Here is a 14,076-nt window from a genome sequence, read left to right on the forward strand (position 1 = left end):
ATTTGTAAACATGCACTGCCTATTCAATTGCACACTTGGTCCGTTCATATTCCACTGACACACACAAATGATAAACCATTTGAAAGGTCAAATTACCTGCAGGTGGCATTTGCCTTGGGGTCTTTCCAGCTTGCTGAAGTGCTTGCTCAGCCTATTTCAGGAAAATTTGAGGATTGCACACTTCACTGCAGGTGAGTCACATATGCAAACACATTTGTAAACATGCACTGCTTTTTCATAGATTACTACACCCCACACACACAAATGGTGAGTCACATATGCAAACACATTTGTAAACATGCACTGCTTTTTCTGTGATTACTTCGCCCCACAAACACAAATAGTACACCATTTGAAAGGTAAACTTGCCTCCTTCAGCAAGAAAAGATACAAACAAACCACACATTCAGGATGTGATCAATAAATACAGTTTAAACATTCATTTTCAGAAACCTGCAGAAAAAAACAATAACCTGCAGGTGTCACCACAACCTTAAGTTGCTCCGTTTATACTCCACTGACACACACAAATGATACACCATTTCAAAGGTCAAATTACCTGCAAGTGGCATTTGCCTTGGGGTCTTTCCAGCTTGTGGAAGTGCTTGCCCAGCGTATTTGAGGCAAATTCGAGGATTACACACTTCACTGCAGGTGAGTCACATATGCAAACACATTTGTAAACCTGCACTGCTTTTTCAGTGATTACTTCACCCCACACACACAAATGGTGAGTCACATATGCAAACACATTTGTAAACATGCCCTGCTTTTTCGGTGATTACTTTGCCCCACACACATAAATAATACACAATTTGAAAGCTAAGATTGCCCCTTCAGCAAGAAAAGACACAAACAAACCACACATTCACAATTTGATCAATAAATACAGTTTAAACATTCATTTTCAGAAACCTGCAGAAAACAACAATAACTTGCAGGTGGCACCACAACCTCAAGACATTTTTTTAGCTTCTATTTATCGAACCAATTTATTGCATTACCAATCTACATATATAAATACCTCTCTGTGTTCATCATCTCATTAAAAACTTTAACATTTGACCAGCTTGATTTTCTTGAAATTGCCTGCACCCCAACAACCAATGTGCGAAAATTTTGCAGGGGCCAACTAGTTAAATCCAATTAAGGATTCAGTCTCTGAGCTCAGTTTGTTTGTTTATTCAAAGGATCATTTATTATACTCCACTCGATACCTGCATTAAAGACAGCTGTCTTACATAGTCACATTTATAAAAGACTGTCCACAGACTCAATTAATCAGACTCTAACCTCTACAACATTGGCAAGACCAAAGAGCTTTATAAGGATGTCAGGGACAAGATCATAGACCTGCACAAAGCTGGAAGGGGCTACAAAACCATAAGTAAGACGCCGGGTGAGAAGGAGACAACTGTTGGTGCAATAGTAAGAAAATGGAAGAAATACAAAATGACTGTCAATCGACATCGATCTGGGGCACCATGCAAAATCTCACCTCGTAGGGTATCCTTGATCATGAGGAAGGTGAGAGATCAGCCTATAACTTTACGGGGGAACTTAATGATCTCAAGGCAGCTGGGACCACAGTCACCAATAAAACCATTGGCAACACATTATGCCATAAAGGTATAAAATCCTGCAGTACCCGCAAGGTCCCCCTGCTCAAGAAGGCACATGTGCAGCTCGTCTGGAGTTTGCCAATGAACACCAGGATGATTCTGTGAGTGATTGGGAGAAGGTGCTGTGGTCAGATGAGGCAAAAATTGAAGTATCTGGCATTAAGTCAACTCGCCGTGTTTGGAGGAAGAGAAATGCTGCCTTTAACCCAAAGAACACCATCCCCACTGTCAAGCATGGAGGTGGAAACATTATGTTTTGGGGTGTTTCTCTGCTAAGGGGACAGGACTACTTCACCGCATCAATGTCAGAATGGATGGAGCCATGTACCGTAAAATCCCGAGTGACAACCTCCTTCCCTCCTCCAGGGTATTAAAAATGGGCCGTGGCTGAGTCTTCCAGAAAGTCCCAGTTATGCGATGACACCTACAGATGTTTCGCACATTCAGTTTGCAGCCCGGGTGACTATAAAATTCTCTCTTTTTTTTTATAAGTTTTCAATGATTGAAACAAAAACATACAAGTTACTGTGTTACAATCATCAAATCAATGAAACATGCAGCAATGAACCTACTATCAAAGACAAACACAAATATCTGCAAAAAGCAGCTTGCTGATGGTTTCCATGGGGCAGATATAAACATTTTAATATGACAATTAGTGGCACAGCCCAATTGCTCCTCTGATAAAGAATAATAAAAATGATTGTGGCATACAAAGTTTTTTTTTATATATTTAACAGAGTAAAAAAGAAGTGAAAAAGGTAAAAAAAAGGTGAATACAAGAATAAATAATAACATGTGGAGTGTCATGTAATACAGAAGATTTATCGCTTATTTGTGCTTACAACTAAAGAGTAATAATTGGTGGGAAAATAAAACAACAGCGACCAATAAAGTGAGAAAATATGTAAAATGAAGAGTAATGAAAGCAGTAAACAGCCAGAGGTGATACAGAGCAGCACTGTCCTCCGGCTCCATCAAGTGTTCACGTAGTCAGTGAAGGAGGTGTGCGCCTATTAGTGTGCAGCAGAGGCCGATCGAGGGCCGGGGAGAGGACAATGCTATGACCCTCCACACCGATCGAGGGCCGGGGAGAGGACAATGCTGTGACCCTCCACACCGATCGAGGGCCGGGGAGAGGACAATGCTGTGACCCTCCACACCGATCGAGGGCTGGGGAGAGGACAATGCTGTGACCCTCCACACCAATCGAGGGCTGGGGAGAGGACAATGCTGTGACCCTCCACACCGATCGAGGGCTGGGGAGAGGACAATGCTGTGACCCTCCACACCGATCAAGAGCTGGGGAGAGGACAATGCTGTGACCCTCCACACCGATCGAGGGCTGGGGAGAGGACAATGCTGTGACCCTCCACACCGATCGAGGGCTGGGGAGAGGACAATGCTGTGACCCTCCACATACACAGCATGATGACCCTACTGTACCCCCCCTCAAAGTATGGTGACCCCATCACAGTATGATTCCCCAACTGTAATCCATACACTATATAACAAACCCCACATAGTCCTCCATACAGTACAATGTCCCAACACAGTGCTCTATACAAAATAATGGCCCCCACACACTGCTCCATACAGTATAATATCTCCACATAGTGCTCCATACAATATAATAGCTCAACAGAGTCTTCCATACAGAATATTGGACCTACATAGTCCTCCATACAGTACAATGGCCCAATATAGTGCTCTATACAGAAAAGTGGCCCCACACAGTGCTCCATACAGTATAATATCCCCACATAGTGCTCCATACAGTATAATGGCTCAACAGAGTCTTCCATACAGTATATTGGTCCCACATAGTGCTCCATACAGTATAATAGCCTCACATAGTGCTCTGTACAGTATAATGACCCAAGAAAGCCCTCCACACGTATAATGGACCCCACATAGTCTTCCATACAGTATAAAGGCCCCATATAGGCCTTCATACATTATAATGGGTCCTGAATTGCCTTCCATATAGTAAAATTGCCCCACATAGTCCTTCATACAGCATAATGAGGCATGCATTGCCTTCCATACAACATAATGGACCCCACATAGTATTCCAAACAGCATAATGGCTCCACATAGTCCTCCATACAGTACAATGGACCCTGCATTGATTTGAATACTGTAAAATGGCTTCACATAGTCCTCATTACAATATAATGGTCCCCATGTAGTGCTTTATGTAATATAATGGACCCCACATAGTGCTCTGTACAGTATAATGGCCTCACGTAGTGCTCTATACAGTACAATGAGCCCCACATACAGCCCCTATCTAATTCAGCCAAAATTCTGTTCCAAAATTCAAATCACACTCCTTCCCTTCCAAGCCCTGCTATGCACCCAAACAGTAGTTTCTGTCCACATATGAGGTATCGTTGGACTCAGAAGAATTTGCACAACAAATTGTGTGATTCATTTTCTCCTGTTACCTTTGTGAAAATTAAATATTTGGGGCTAAAGCAACATTTTTGTGGAAAATAACATTTCTTATTTCCTCTTTGTTTTAATTCCTGTGAAACACCTGAAGGGTTAACAAACTTCCTAAATGTGTTTTCTGAATACCTTCTAGGGTGCATTTTTTTTAAATGGGGTGACTATTGATTGTTTTTTGACATATAGGTGTCATGATCCAGGTTTTGAGTCCTGTTCTCCCTTTCCCGGTCTGGTCATGTCAGGAGTTAACTTGTCTCTGCCTCGTTCTGGTGCCTGGTCGGCTATTTCTCTCCCCTGCGTCCTGCAGGCATTGTCAGCTATAGTTTCTGCCTACAGCATGAGTAGCTTACTCTGCTTAGACCCTGATTTGTCCTGCTGCCTTTGCTGACTGTGCCCGCATCTGTTTATTCACTTCTTCCCATCCCTGTGTTTCCCCTTCGTGTGTGGACTCCCTGGTATTTGACTCGGCTTGGACCCTGACCTGCTTTTGTCTCTTGTCTTTGATATTTCCACTCCTGATTGGTACTGACCTTTTTGACTTGTCTCTGACTCGGTGTTTGTTTATTCCTTTGGTACTGTGCTAGTTACTAATATCGACCCGGCTTGTTAAACTATCCTGCTGCCACCTGGTGGTAGCCGCGCTGCTGTTCTGTTCTGGCAGTGTACAGTCCTCCAGCCACTCTATTGCCATCTAGTAGAGCTTGCATGTACCTGCATAGCAGCAGCGTGACAATATGCCCCTATATCTCATTTCAAATGTGACGTGGTCTTTAATAAAAAAATTTTGGGGTAAATTTGTTGGAATAATGAAAAATTGCTGCTAAACTTTTAACCCTTATACATTTCTAACAAAAAAAAAGATTCAAAAATGATGCTGATATAAAGCAGACAGGTGGTAAATATTATTTATTAATTATTTTTTAGTGGTATGACCATCTGTTTAAGGATGTAAAAATTCAAAGATGAAAAATTGCAAATTTTTCAAAATTTTCTTCAAATTTCCAATCGTTTCATAAATAAATGAAAATCAAATCGACCTAAATTTACCACTTTTGTGAAGTACATTGTCTCACGCAAAAAAACTATCTCAGAATCACTGGGATATGTGGAAGAATTTCTCAGTTATCACCAGATGAAGTGACGCTGGTCAGAATTGAAAAATTTGGACTGGTTAGGAAGGCGAAAACAGATTTTGGCGGTAAAGGGTTAAATAATAATAAAAAAAAAAACAATACAAGTTTAGTATCACTAATTTTAATCGTACTGACATGACAGATCATGTTACTATAAAATTAATACTGTAAGAACAAAATGTAAAGTAACCAATGCCGGAATTGCATTTTTTTCCCACCATTTCATCCAATTTTTCCCTTTTTGTTGGTAAAGTGAATGGCGCTATTCAAAACTACAAAAAACAAGCTCTGGATTGGAATAGTAAAATAAAACAAAAATGAAAAATTGTCCTTGGTAAGAAGGGGCTGATACAGTGATTTTGTTACTGAAGGGCACCCCAAGGTGAGATGTTGAACGCTTCATACTGACAGCTCCATTAGTGTCTCATGTCTGTCCATATGTGATATTATTCCATGAGAAACATAACATTATAATGAAATGATGACTATATTGGTAAATATGTATCTTGGTAAATATCTGAGGTCTCAGCTGATCCTTCACCTCTGGCTGAGGACACCTAGAAGCGAAGCCAATGGGTGGAGGAGGAGGACTCCTTCCAGAGGTAGGACCAAAGATCCAAGCAGAGATATAGCACACAGACATTAAGGAATTCAGTAGTAGAAGGGTGATGCGGCACCCACAGTCCTATGAGGTGAGTCTCCCCAAATCTTTCTATTCTCATAGAGCTATGAAACCCAACAATGTCGAAATTACAATTATTCTCTTAACGTAAATGCAAGGTGTTTGTAAAAACGAGCAACTTTGCATTTTGCCTCTACACAGGCTTACAAACTATTTGCTAAAGAGCTTGTAAGCTCCTTTCTTCACAGCCTCCTCCAATGCTGCAGAGGATAAGCTACCTCTGCTGACAGCATGGGAGATTGGGCTTGATTGGGTAGCAACCATGCCACTGATCCGAGCTGTCAATCATCTGGAGTGCATCACTCCCCAGCAAGGTGGAAGCCAGGATAGGGGGAGCGGTGCACTCTTGGAAATTGAAGATGTGTTTTGAACCTTTCCAATTCATCTCTTACTTTCTGCTATAGAGCTTGTAAGCTCCTTTCTTCAGTGCCTCCTCCAATGCTGCAGAGGATAAGTTACCTCTGCTGACAGCATGGGAGATTGGGCTTGATTGGGTAGTAACCATGCCACTGATCCAAGCTGTCAATCATCTGGAGTGCATCACTCCCCAGCAAGGTGGAAGCCAGGATAGGGGGAGCGGTGCACTCTTGGAAATTGAAGATGTGTTTTGAACCTCTCCAATTCATCTCTTACTTTCTGCTATAGAGCTTGTAAGCGCTGCTCTTCAGTGCCTCCTCCGATGCTGCAGAGGATAAGCTACCTCTGCTGACAGCATGGGAGATTGCTTGATTGGGTAGCAACCATGCCACTGAACCAAGCTGTCAATCATCAGGAGTGCATCACTCCCCAGCAAGGTGGAAGCCAGGATAGGGGGAGTGGTGCACTCTTGGAAATTGAAGATGTGTTTTGGACTGCTCTGATACCTCTCTTGCTTTCTGTTACCACTATTTTTATTGTTTGTAATGCCTTTTAGGGTTAAGGGCAGAGGTTACCTTCCTCTTTGTCCCATGTATAGGCACACTATACATTATTTGCTGTTCTTCTCTCTACAGAAATCATGGACTGGTTGGGGTTCCTCCTATTATTGACCTACACTTTGGAAGCCTATGGTAAGAGCTAAAACTCAATAAAGTGATACAATTTCTTTACTTTTTCTTACCTTCGAGCTCTGAAGGTCAAAAATGTCCACGAGCAAAAATGCAACGTAAACTCTATCTAAAAGAAACTTAAAGATAATAAAGAAACTCTTTATTTTCAACCCTGATCCCATTGTTTTAAATTATCACCTTTTTTCCTCATTTTTGTAGTCGATATCTAGTTTTAGACATTTGGAGATTATTTGTAAATATATATATAAAAAATAATAATAAATATATCCTGGAAATCCAAGAAATGTCATAACCTAGTGGTCAGCAGAGGGATTACACCTCAAGGAATCAGTGCCGACAGTTTTAAAGTTTTCTCACTGTGTTATTTTGTAACATTTCTTTTATGTTGGATTTGTAATCTAATATGTATCAAATTTGCATGTAACTCACTTACCATAGTATAGTAAGTAGATAACATGTAACAATCATATCTATACAATGATACCAGTGAGGGGTGTAAAATATACACTATATAAAGAGCTCCTGTGTATAATGTCACTCGTGATCACTGTATTACCTATACACTAACACTATATACAGAGCTCCTGTGTATAATGTTAATGATGATCACTGTATTACCTGTACACTAACACTATATACAGAGCTCCTGTGTATAATGTTACTGATGATCACTGTATTACCTGTACAATGACACTATATACAGAGCTCCTGTGTATAATGTCACTGGTGATCACTGTATTACCTATACACTGATACTATATACAGAGCTCCTGTGTATAATGTCACTGGTGATCACTGTATTACCTGTACACTGACACTATATAAAGAGCTCCTGTGTATAATGTCACTGGTGATCACTGTATTACCTGTCCACTGACACTATATACAGAGCTGTGTATAATGTTACTGGTGATCACTGTATTACCTGTACACTGACACTATATACAGTGTATACCATAGTATATTAAGTAGATAACATGTAACAATCATATCTATACAATGATACCAGTGAGGGGTGTAAAATATTATTAATAAGGAGTTTGCACAATATGTGATCAATACATAATACATGACCATCATTATACAGCTAAAGGATCTATTGGGAAGGGGTGCACTTATTTTTGTGAGTGGATGGGTTAAGGATCAAGAATGCTGAATTTCACAAAGTAATGCAAATAATTTTTATACTGTGCTTAGGAAGACAAAGAGGACCCGGCAGAGGGAGGGATGCTTACTGTAAGTATTTAATGCAATTATATATATAGATATAGATATATATATATATATATTTATATTTATTATTTGTCAGTGCTGCCCTCTATAGGTGACTCGCATTACATACACTTGTGCAAAGTTGGTCCAGAGCGGGTTAAAAATAACCCCTTCACGACCAACTTCTGTTTTCGAACAGATATGACATTTTCATAGCTTCTTACAGCATTTTTTTTTGCAGCAATCAAAAAAACGTAAATTTGGCATTTACATTTTTTTTTCTTTTGTTTACGGTTTTTACCGATCGGGTTAATTAATTTTATAGATGAGATTTTTCTGAACGCAGCGATACCACCGATGTGTATTTTTTTTTTATCTTTATTTTTAATCGGGAAAAAGAGGGATGATTTTGAATTTTTATTTATTTATTTTTTTCATATTTTTAAAGACTTTTTAAAAACTTTTTTTTGTTCATTTCAGTCCCCTTAGGGGACTTGGAGCTGCGAACGTCTGACCGCTAGTGCTATATACAGCAATGCCGCAGCATTCTTGAGTGTAGTGAAAATTACAATATAATGCACCCCCCATAGTACTCCACACAATATAATGCACCCCCCCATGGTCCTCCATACAATATAATACATCCCTCATGGTCCTCCATACAATATAATACATCCCTCATGGTCCTCAATACAATATAATACACCCCCATGGTACTCCACACAATATAATGCATCCCCCATGGTCCTCCATACAATATAATGCACCCCCCATGGTCCTCCACACAATATAATACATCCCTCATGGTCCTCCATACAATATAATGCATCCCCCATGGTCCTCCATACAATATAATGCATCCCCCATGGTCTTCCACACAATATAATACATCCCTCATGGTCCTCCATACAATATAATGCATCCCCCATCGTCCTCCATACAATATAACGCACCCCCCATGGTCTTCCACACAATATAATACATCCCTCATGGTCCTCCTTACAATATAATGCATCCCCCATGGTCCTCCATACAATATAATACATCCCTCATGGTCCTCCATACAATATAATGCATTCCCCATGGCCCTCCATAAAATATAATGCACCCCCGATAGTACTCCATACAATATAATACATCCCTCATGGTACTCCATACAATATAATGCATCCCCCATGGTCCTCCATACAATATAATACATCCCCCATCATCCTCCATACAATATAATGCATCCCCCATGGTCCTCCATACAATATAATGCATCCCCCATGGTCCTACATACAATATAATCCACCCCCATAGTAATCCATACAATATAATACATCCCCCATGGTCCTCCATACAATATAATACATCCCCCATGGTCCTCCATACAATATAATGCATCCCCCATGGTCCTCCATACAATATAATGCATCCCCCATGGTCCTCCATACAATATAATGCATCCCCCATGGTCCTCCATACAATATAATGCACCCCCCATGGTCTTCCACACAATATAATACATCCCTCATGGTCCTCCTTACAATATAATGCATCCCCCATGGTCCTCCATACAATATAATGCATCCCCCATGGTCCTCCATACAATATAATGCATCCCCCATGGTCCTACATACAATATAATCCACCCCCATAGTAATCCATACAATATAATATACCCCCATGGTCCTCCATACAATATAATGCATCCCCCATGGTCCTACATACAATATAATCCACCCCCATAGTAATCCATACAATATAATACATCCCCCATGGTCCTCCATACAATATAATACATCCCCCATGGTCCTCCATACAATATAATGCATCCCCCATGGTCCTCCTTACCATATAATGCACCCCCCATAGTAATCCATACAATATAATACACCCCCTTGGTCCTCCATACAATATAATACACCCCCCATGGTCCTCCATACAATATAATACACCCCCCATGGTCCTCCATACAATATAATGCACCCCTCATGGTGATTTGAACTTTTATGTTTTTTTTTATATTTTTTTAAAAACATTTTACACACTGAGTCCTGAGTCCTCATTCCCATCTATACAAGGGTCCATTGTGCAGCTCTTCAGTCCTCTCCTCACACAGCTCCATAGTGCAGCCCCTCAGTCCTCTCCTCACACAGCTCCATGGTGCAGACCCTCAGTCCTCTTCTCACTATTCTGCTGGTGCAGTCACTGTGTACATACATTACTGATCCTGAGTTACATCCTGTATTATACTCCAGAGCTGCACTCACTATTCTGCTGGTGCAGTCACTGTGTACATACATTACTGATCCTGAGTTACATCCTGTATTATACCACAGAGCTGCACTCACTATTCTGCTGGTGCAGTCACTGTGTACATACATTACATTACTGATCCTGAGTTACATCCTGTATTATACTCCAGAGCTGCACTCACTATTCTGCTGGTGCAGTCACTGTGTACATACATTACATTACTGATCCTAAGTTACATCCTGTATTATACCCCAGAGCTGCACTCACTATTCTGCTGGTGCAGTCACTGTGTACATACATTACATTACTGATCCTGAGTTACATCCTGTATTATACCCCAGAGCTGCACTCACTATTCTGCTGGTGCAGTCACTGTGTACATACATTGCATTACTGATCCTGTACTGATCTTGAGTTATATTCAAAGATCAGGATTTTTTTACATAATTTTATTTGATTTGTTTCAGGCAAATGTGTCACTTTCCAAGGATTTGATATAAAGTTTAATGACCTAAAAGGTGAGTTTAAAGAGTAATTATACTTTTCATTTGCTTTATATGTATCAACGGTAGAACTGAACATAACAAACTTTGATATACTTGTTTCTGTAAAAAAAAAAGCCTTTTCCTCCACCTTTTCTCTTGTACTGTGATCATTCACTCTTAAAACGCTGCTCAAATCTGTCTACAGTTCTGTCTGCAGTGAGGAATAGCAGTCCAAGTAATAAGTAAAACGTGACTTTAGCAGTCTACACAAAGTTGATCTGAAAGAAGAAAGGTAGAGAATGTAAAAAGAAACCTTGGCTCTCTCTAGTCACTAGAGCCTGCAGAGGGGAAAAAACGTATTCTGTAAAGTTAACATTAAATTAATGCAGTAACCACGGATCGACCAAACCGCTGCATGACCAGCTCTATCCTCACCTACTGTATCCTCACCCATCCCTTGTAGATTTTGAGCCCTCGCGGGCAGGGTCCTCTCTCCTCCTGTACCAGTTATGACTTGTATTGATCAAGATTATTGTACTTGTTTTATTATGTATACCCCTCCTCACATGTAAAGCGCCATGGAATAAATGGCGCTATAATAATAAATAATAATAATAATAATAATAAAATTATTAATGTAAAATACTATAAAAGTAATCTAAGAAATTCTGCCATGTACTGTTAGTGTCCTTCCATTTGAGATTTCATTCACAATTTTTAATTCTTCAAAACTTTAAAAAGTTTGTTATATATTTTTTTCTTAAAAATAATATTTTTTCTTTAAATTTTTGTCTAAAATAGGAGATTTTTTTGGACTGAGGAAGAAACCGACCTGGATCCCGAGAGAATGGCGTAAGTTCATGTGTATTAGACTTCTGCAATGTCAATGATCTGAGTTTAATACTAATGACGTGTGAAGGAATTTCTGCTAATGTCAATGGAAACAACATATTACATATGAAAGACAGAGATCTGTGATGTAAGAAAAAAAATAATAGCAAAAAAAGAAGAAACAAAACCATTAACAAAATTAACAAAGAGTAAAGATTCATAATCATGTACTCATTCCATATCAATATTGATAAAAATTTTATTTGCTATTATTTTTTCCTGAGGGGGGGGGTAAAATTTTGATTTGTAAGATTCTATCCCTAGTGCTGTATCTAGAATCCGATGGGCCCTGGTGCAAAATTTGGACCTGAGCCCCTACCCCACCTTGCATGTTTGTTAGATTTTTTTGCGCTTGTATCTTTTCAACACTGTAAGAACATATGTGTTTTCCCCACCTCCAACATTGTGGAGTAATGTTCCACATCCTAGGCCCCTTCCTGATACATTTGTCTCCCATCCTGTTATATATGTCCCCCATCCTGGTATATATGTCTCCCATCCTGGTATATATGTCTCCCATCCTGGTATATATATCCCCCATCCTGGTATATATGTCTCCCATCCTGGTATATATGTCTCCCATCCTGGTATATATGTCTCCCACCCTGGCATATATGTCTCCCACCCTGGTATATATGTCTCCCATCCTGGTATATATGTCTAAAATCCTGGTATATATGTCCCCCCATCCTGGTATATATGTCCCCCATCCTGGTAGATATGTCTCCCATCCTGGTATATATGTCTGCCATCCTGTTATATATGTCTCCCATCCTGGTATATATTCCCCCATCCTGGTATATATGTCTCCCATCCTGGTATATATGTCTCCCACCCTGGTATATATGTCTCCCACCCTGGTATATATGTCTCCCATCCTGGTATATATGTCTCCAATCCTGATATATATGTCCCCATCCTGGTATATATGTCTCCCATCCTGGTATATATGTCTCCCACCCTGGTATATATGTCTCCCACCCTGGTATATATGTCTCCCATCCTGGTATATATGTCTCCAATCCTGATATATATGTCCCCCATCCTGGTATATATGTCTCCCATCCTGGTATATATGTCTCCCACCCTGGTATATATGTCTCCCATCCTGGTATGTATGTCTCCAATCCTGATATATATGTCCCCCATCCTGGTATATATGTCTCCCATCCTGGCATATATGTCTCCCATCCTGGCATATATGTCTGCCATCCTGGTATATATGTCCCCCATCCTGTTATAAATGTCCCCCATCCTGGTATGTATGTCCCCCATCCTGGTATATATGTCCCCCATCCTGGAATATATGTCCCCCATCCTGGTATATGTCTCCCATCCTGGTATATATGACTCCTATCCTGGTATATATGTCTGCCATCCTGGTATATATGTCCCCCATCCTGTTATAAATCTCCTCGATCCTGGTATATATGTCCCCCATCCTGGTATATATGTCTCCCACCCTGGTATATATGTCTCCCACCCTGCTATATATGTCTCCCATCCTGGTATATATGTCTCCCATCCTGTTATATATGTCTCCCATCCTGGTATATATGTCTCCCATCCTGGTATATATGTCTCCCATCCTGGTATATATGTCTGCCATCCTGGTATATATGTCCCCCATCCTGTTATAAATGTGCTCCATCCTGGTATATATGTCCCCATCCTGGTATATATGTCCCCCATCCTGGTATATATGTCTCCCATCCTGGTATATATGCCTGCCATCCTGGTGTATATCTCCCCCATCCTGTTATAAATGTCCTCCATCCTGGTATATATGTCTGCCATCCTGGTATATGTCTGCCATCCTGGTATATATGTCTGTCATCCTGGTATATATGTCCCCCATCCTGGTATATATGTCTCCCACCCTGGTATATATGTCTCCCACCCTGGTATATATGTCTCCCATCCTGGTATATATGTCCCCCATCCTGGTATATATGTCTCCCACCCTGGTATATGTCTCCCACCCTGGTATATATGTCCCCCATCCTGGTATATATGTCTGCCATCCTGGTATATATGTCCCCCATCCTGGTATATATGTCTCCCATCCTGGTATATATGTCCCCCATCCTGGTATATATGTCCCCCATCCTGGTATATATGTCCCTCATCCTGGTATATATGTCTCCCATCCTGTTATAAATGTCCCCCATCCTGGTATATATGTCTCCCATCTTGGTATATATGTCTCCCATCCTGGTATATATGTCTCCCATCCTGGTATATATGTCTCCCATCCTGGTATATATGTCTCCATCCTGGTATATGTTCCCCATCCTGGTATATATT

The 14,076-nt window shown here is 40.4% G+C and overlaps 1 protein-coding gene across 12 annotated transcripts in view; it reads left to right on the forward strand.

The window, feature by feature from the left end:
• Positions 1-5,867: 5,867 nt before the first annotated feature.
• LOC138652282 (uncharacterized) overlaps positions 5,868-14,076 on the forward strand; it is a 119,291-nt gene continuing 111,082 nt past the window's right edge. For 11 of the 12 annotated variants that reach the window (XM_069743052.1, XM_069743054.1, XM_069743059.1 and 8 more), the window contains exons 1-5: positions 5,868-5,901; positions 6,884-6,940; positions 8,138-8,176; positions 10,861-10,911; positions 11,680-11,730. In XM_069743052.1, the coding sequence (XP_069599153.1) occupies positions 6,889-6,940; positions 8,138-8,176; positions 10,861-10,911; positions 11,680-11,730 (193 nt within the window). In that variant the 5' untranslated portion in view covers positions 5,868-5,901; positions 6,884-6,888. Of the gene's footprint in view, positions 5,902-6,883; positions 6,941-8,137; positions 8,177-10,860; positions 10,912-11,679; positions 11,731-14,076 lie in introns of those variants that run through there. The other variant, XM_069743062.1, reaches the window with a different exon arrangement.

Source organism: Ranitomeya imitator, chromosome 10 (genome assembly GCF_032444005.1).
Source record: "Ranitomeya imitator isolate aRanImi1 chromosome 10, aRanImi1.pri, whole genome shotgun sequence".
Classification (NCBI taxonomy): Eukaryota; Metazoa; Chordata; class Amphibia; order Anura; family Dendrobatidae; genus Ranitomeya; species Ranitomeya imitator.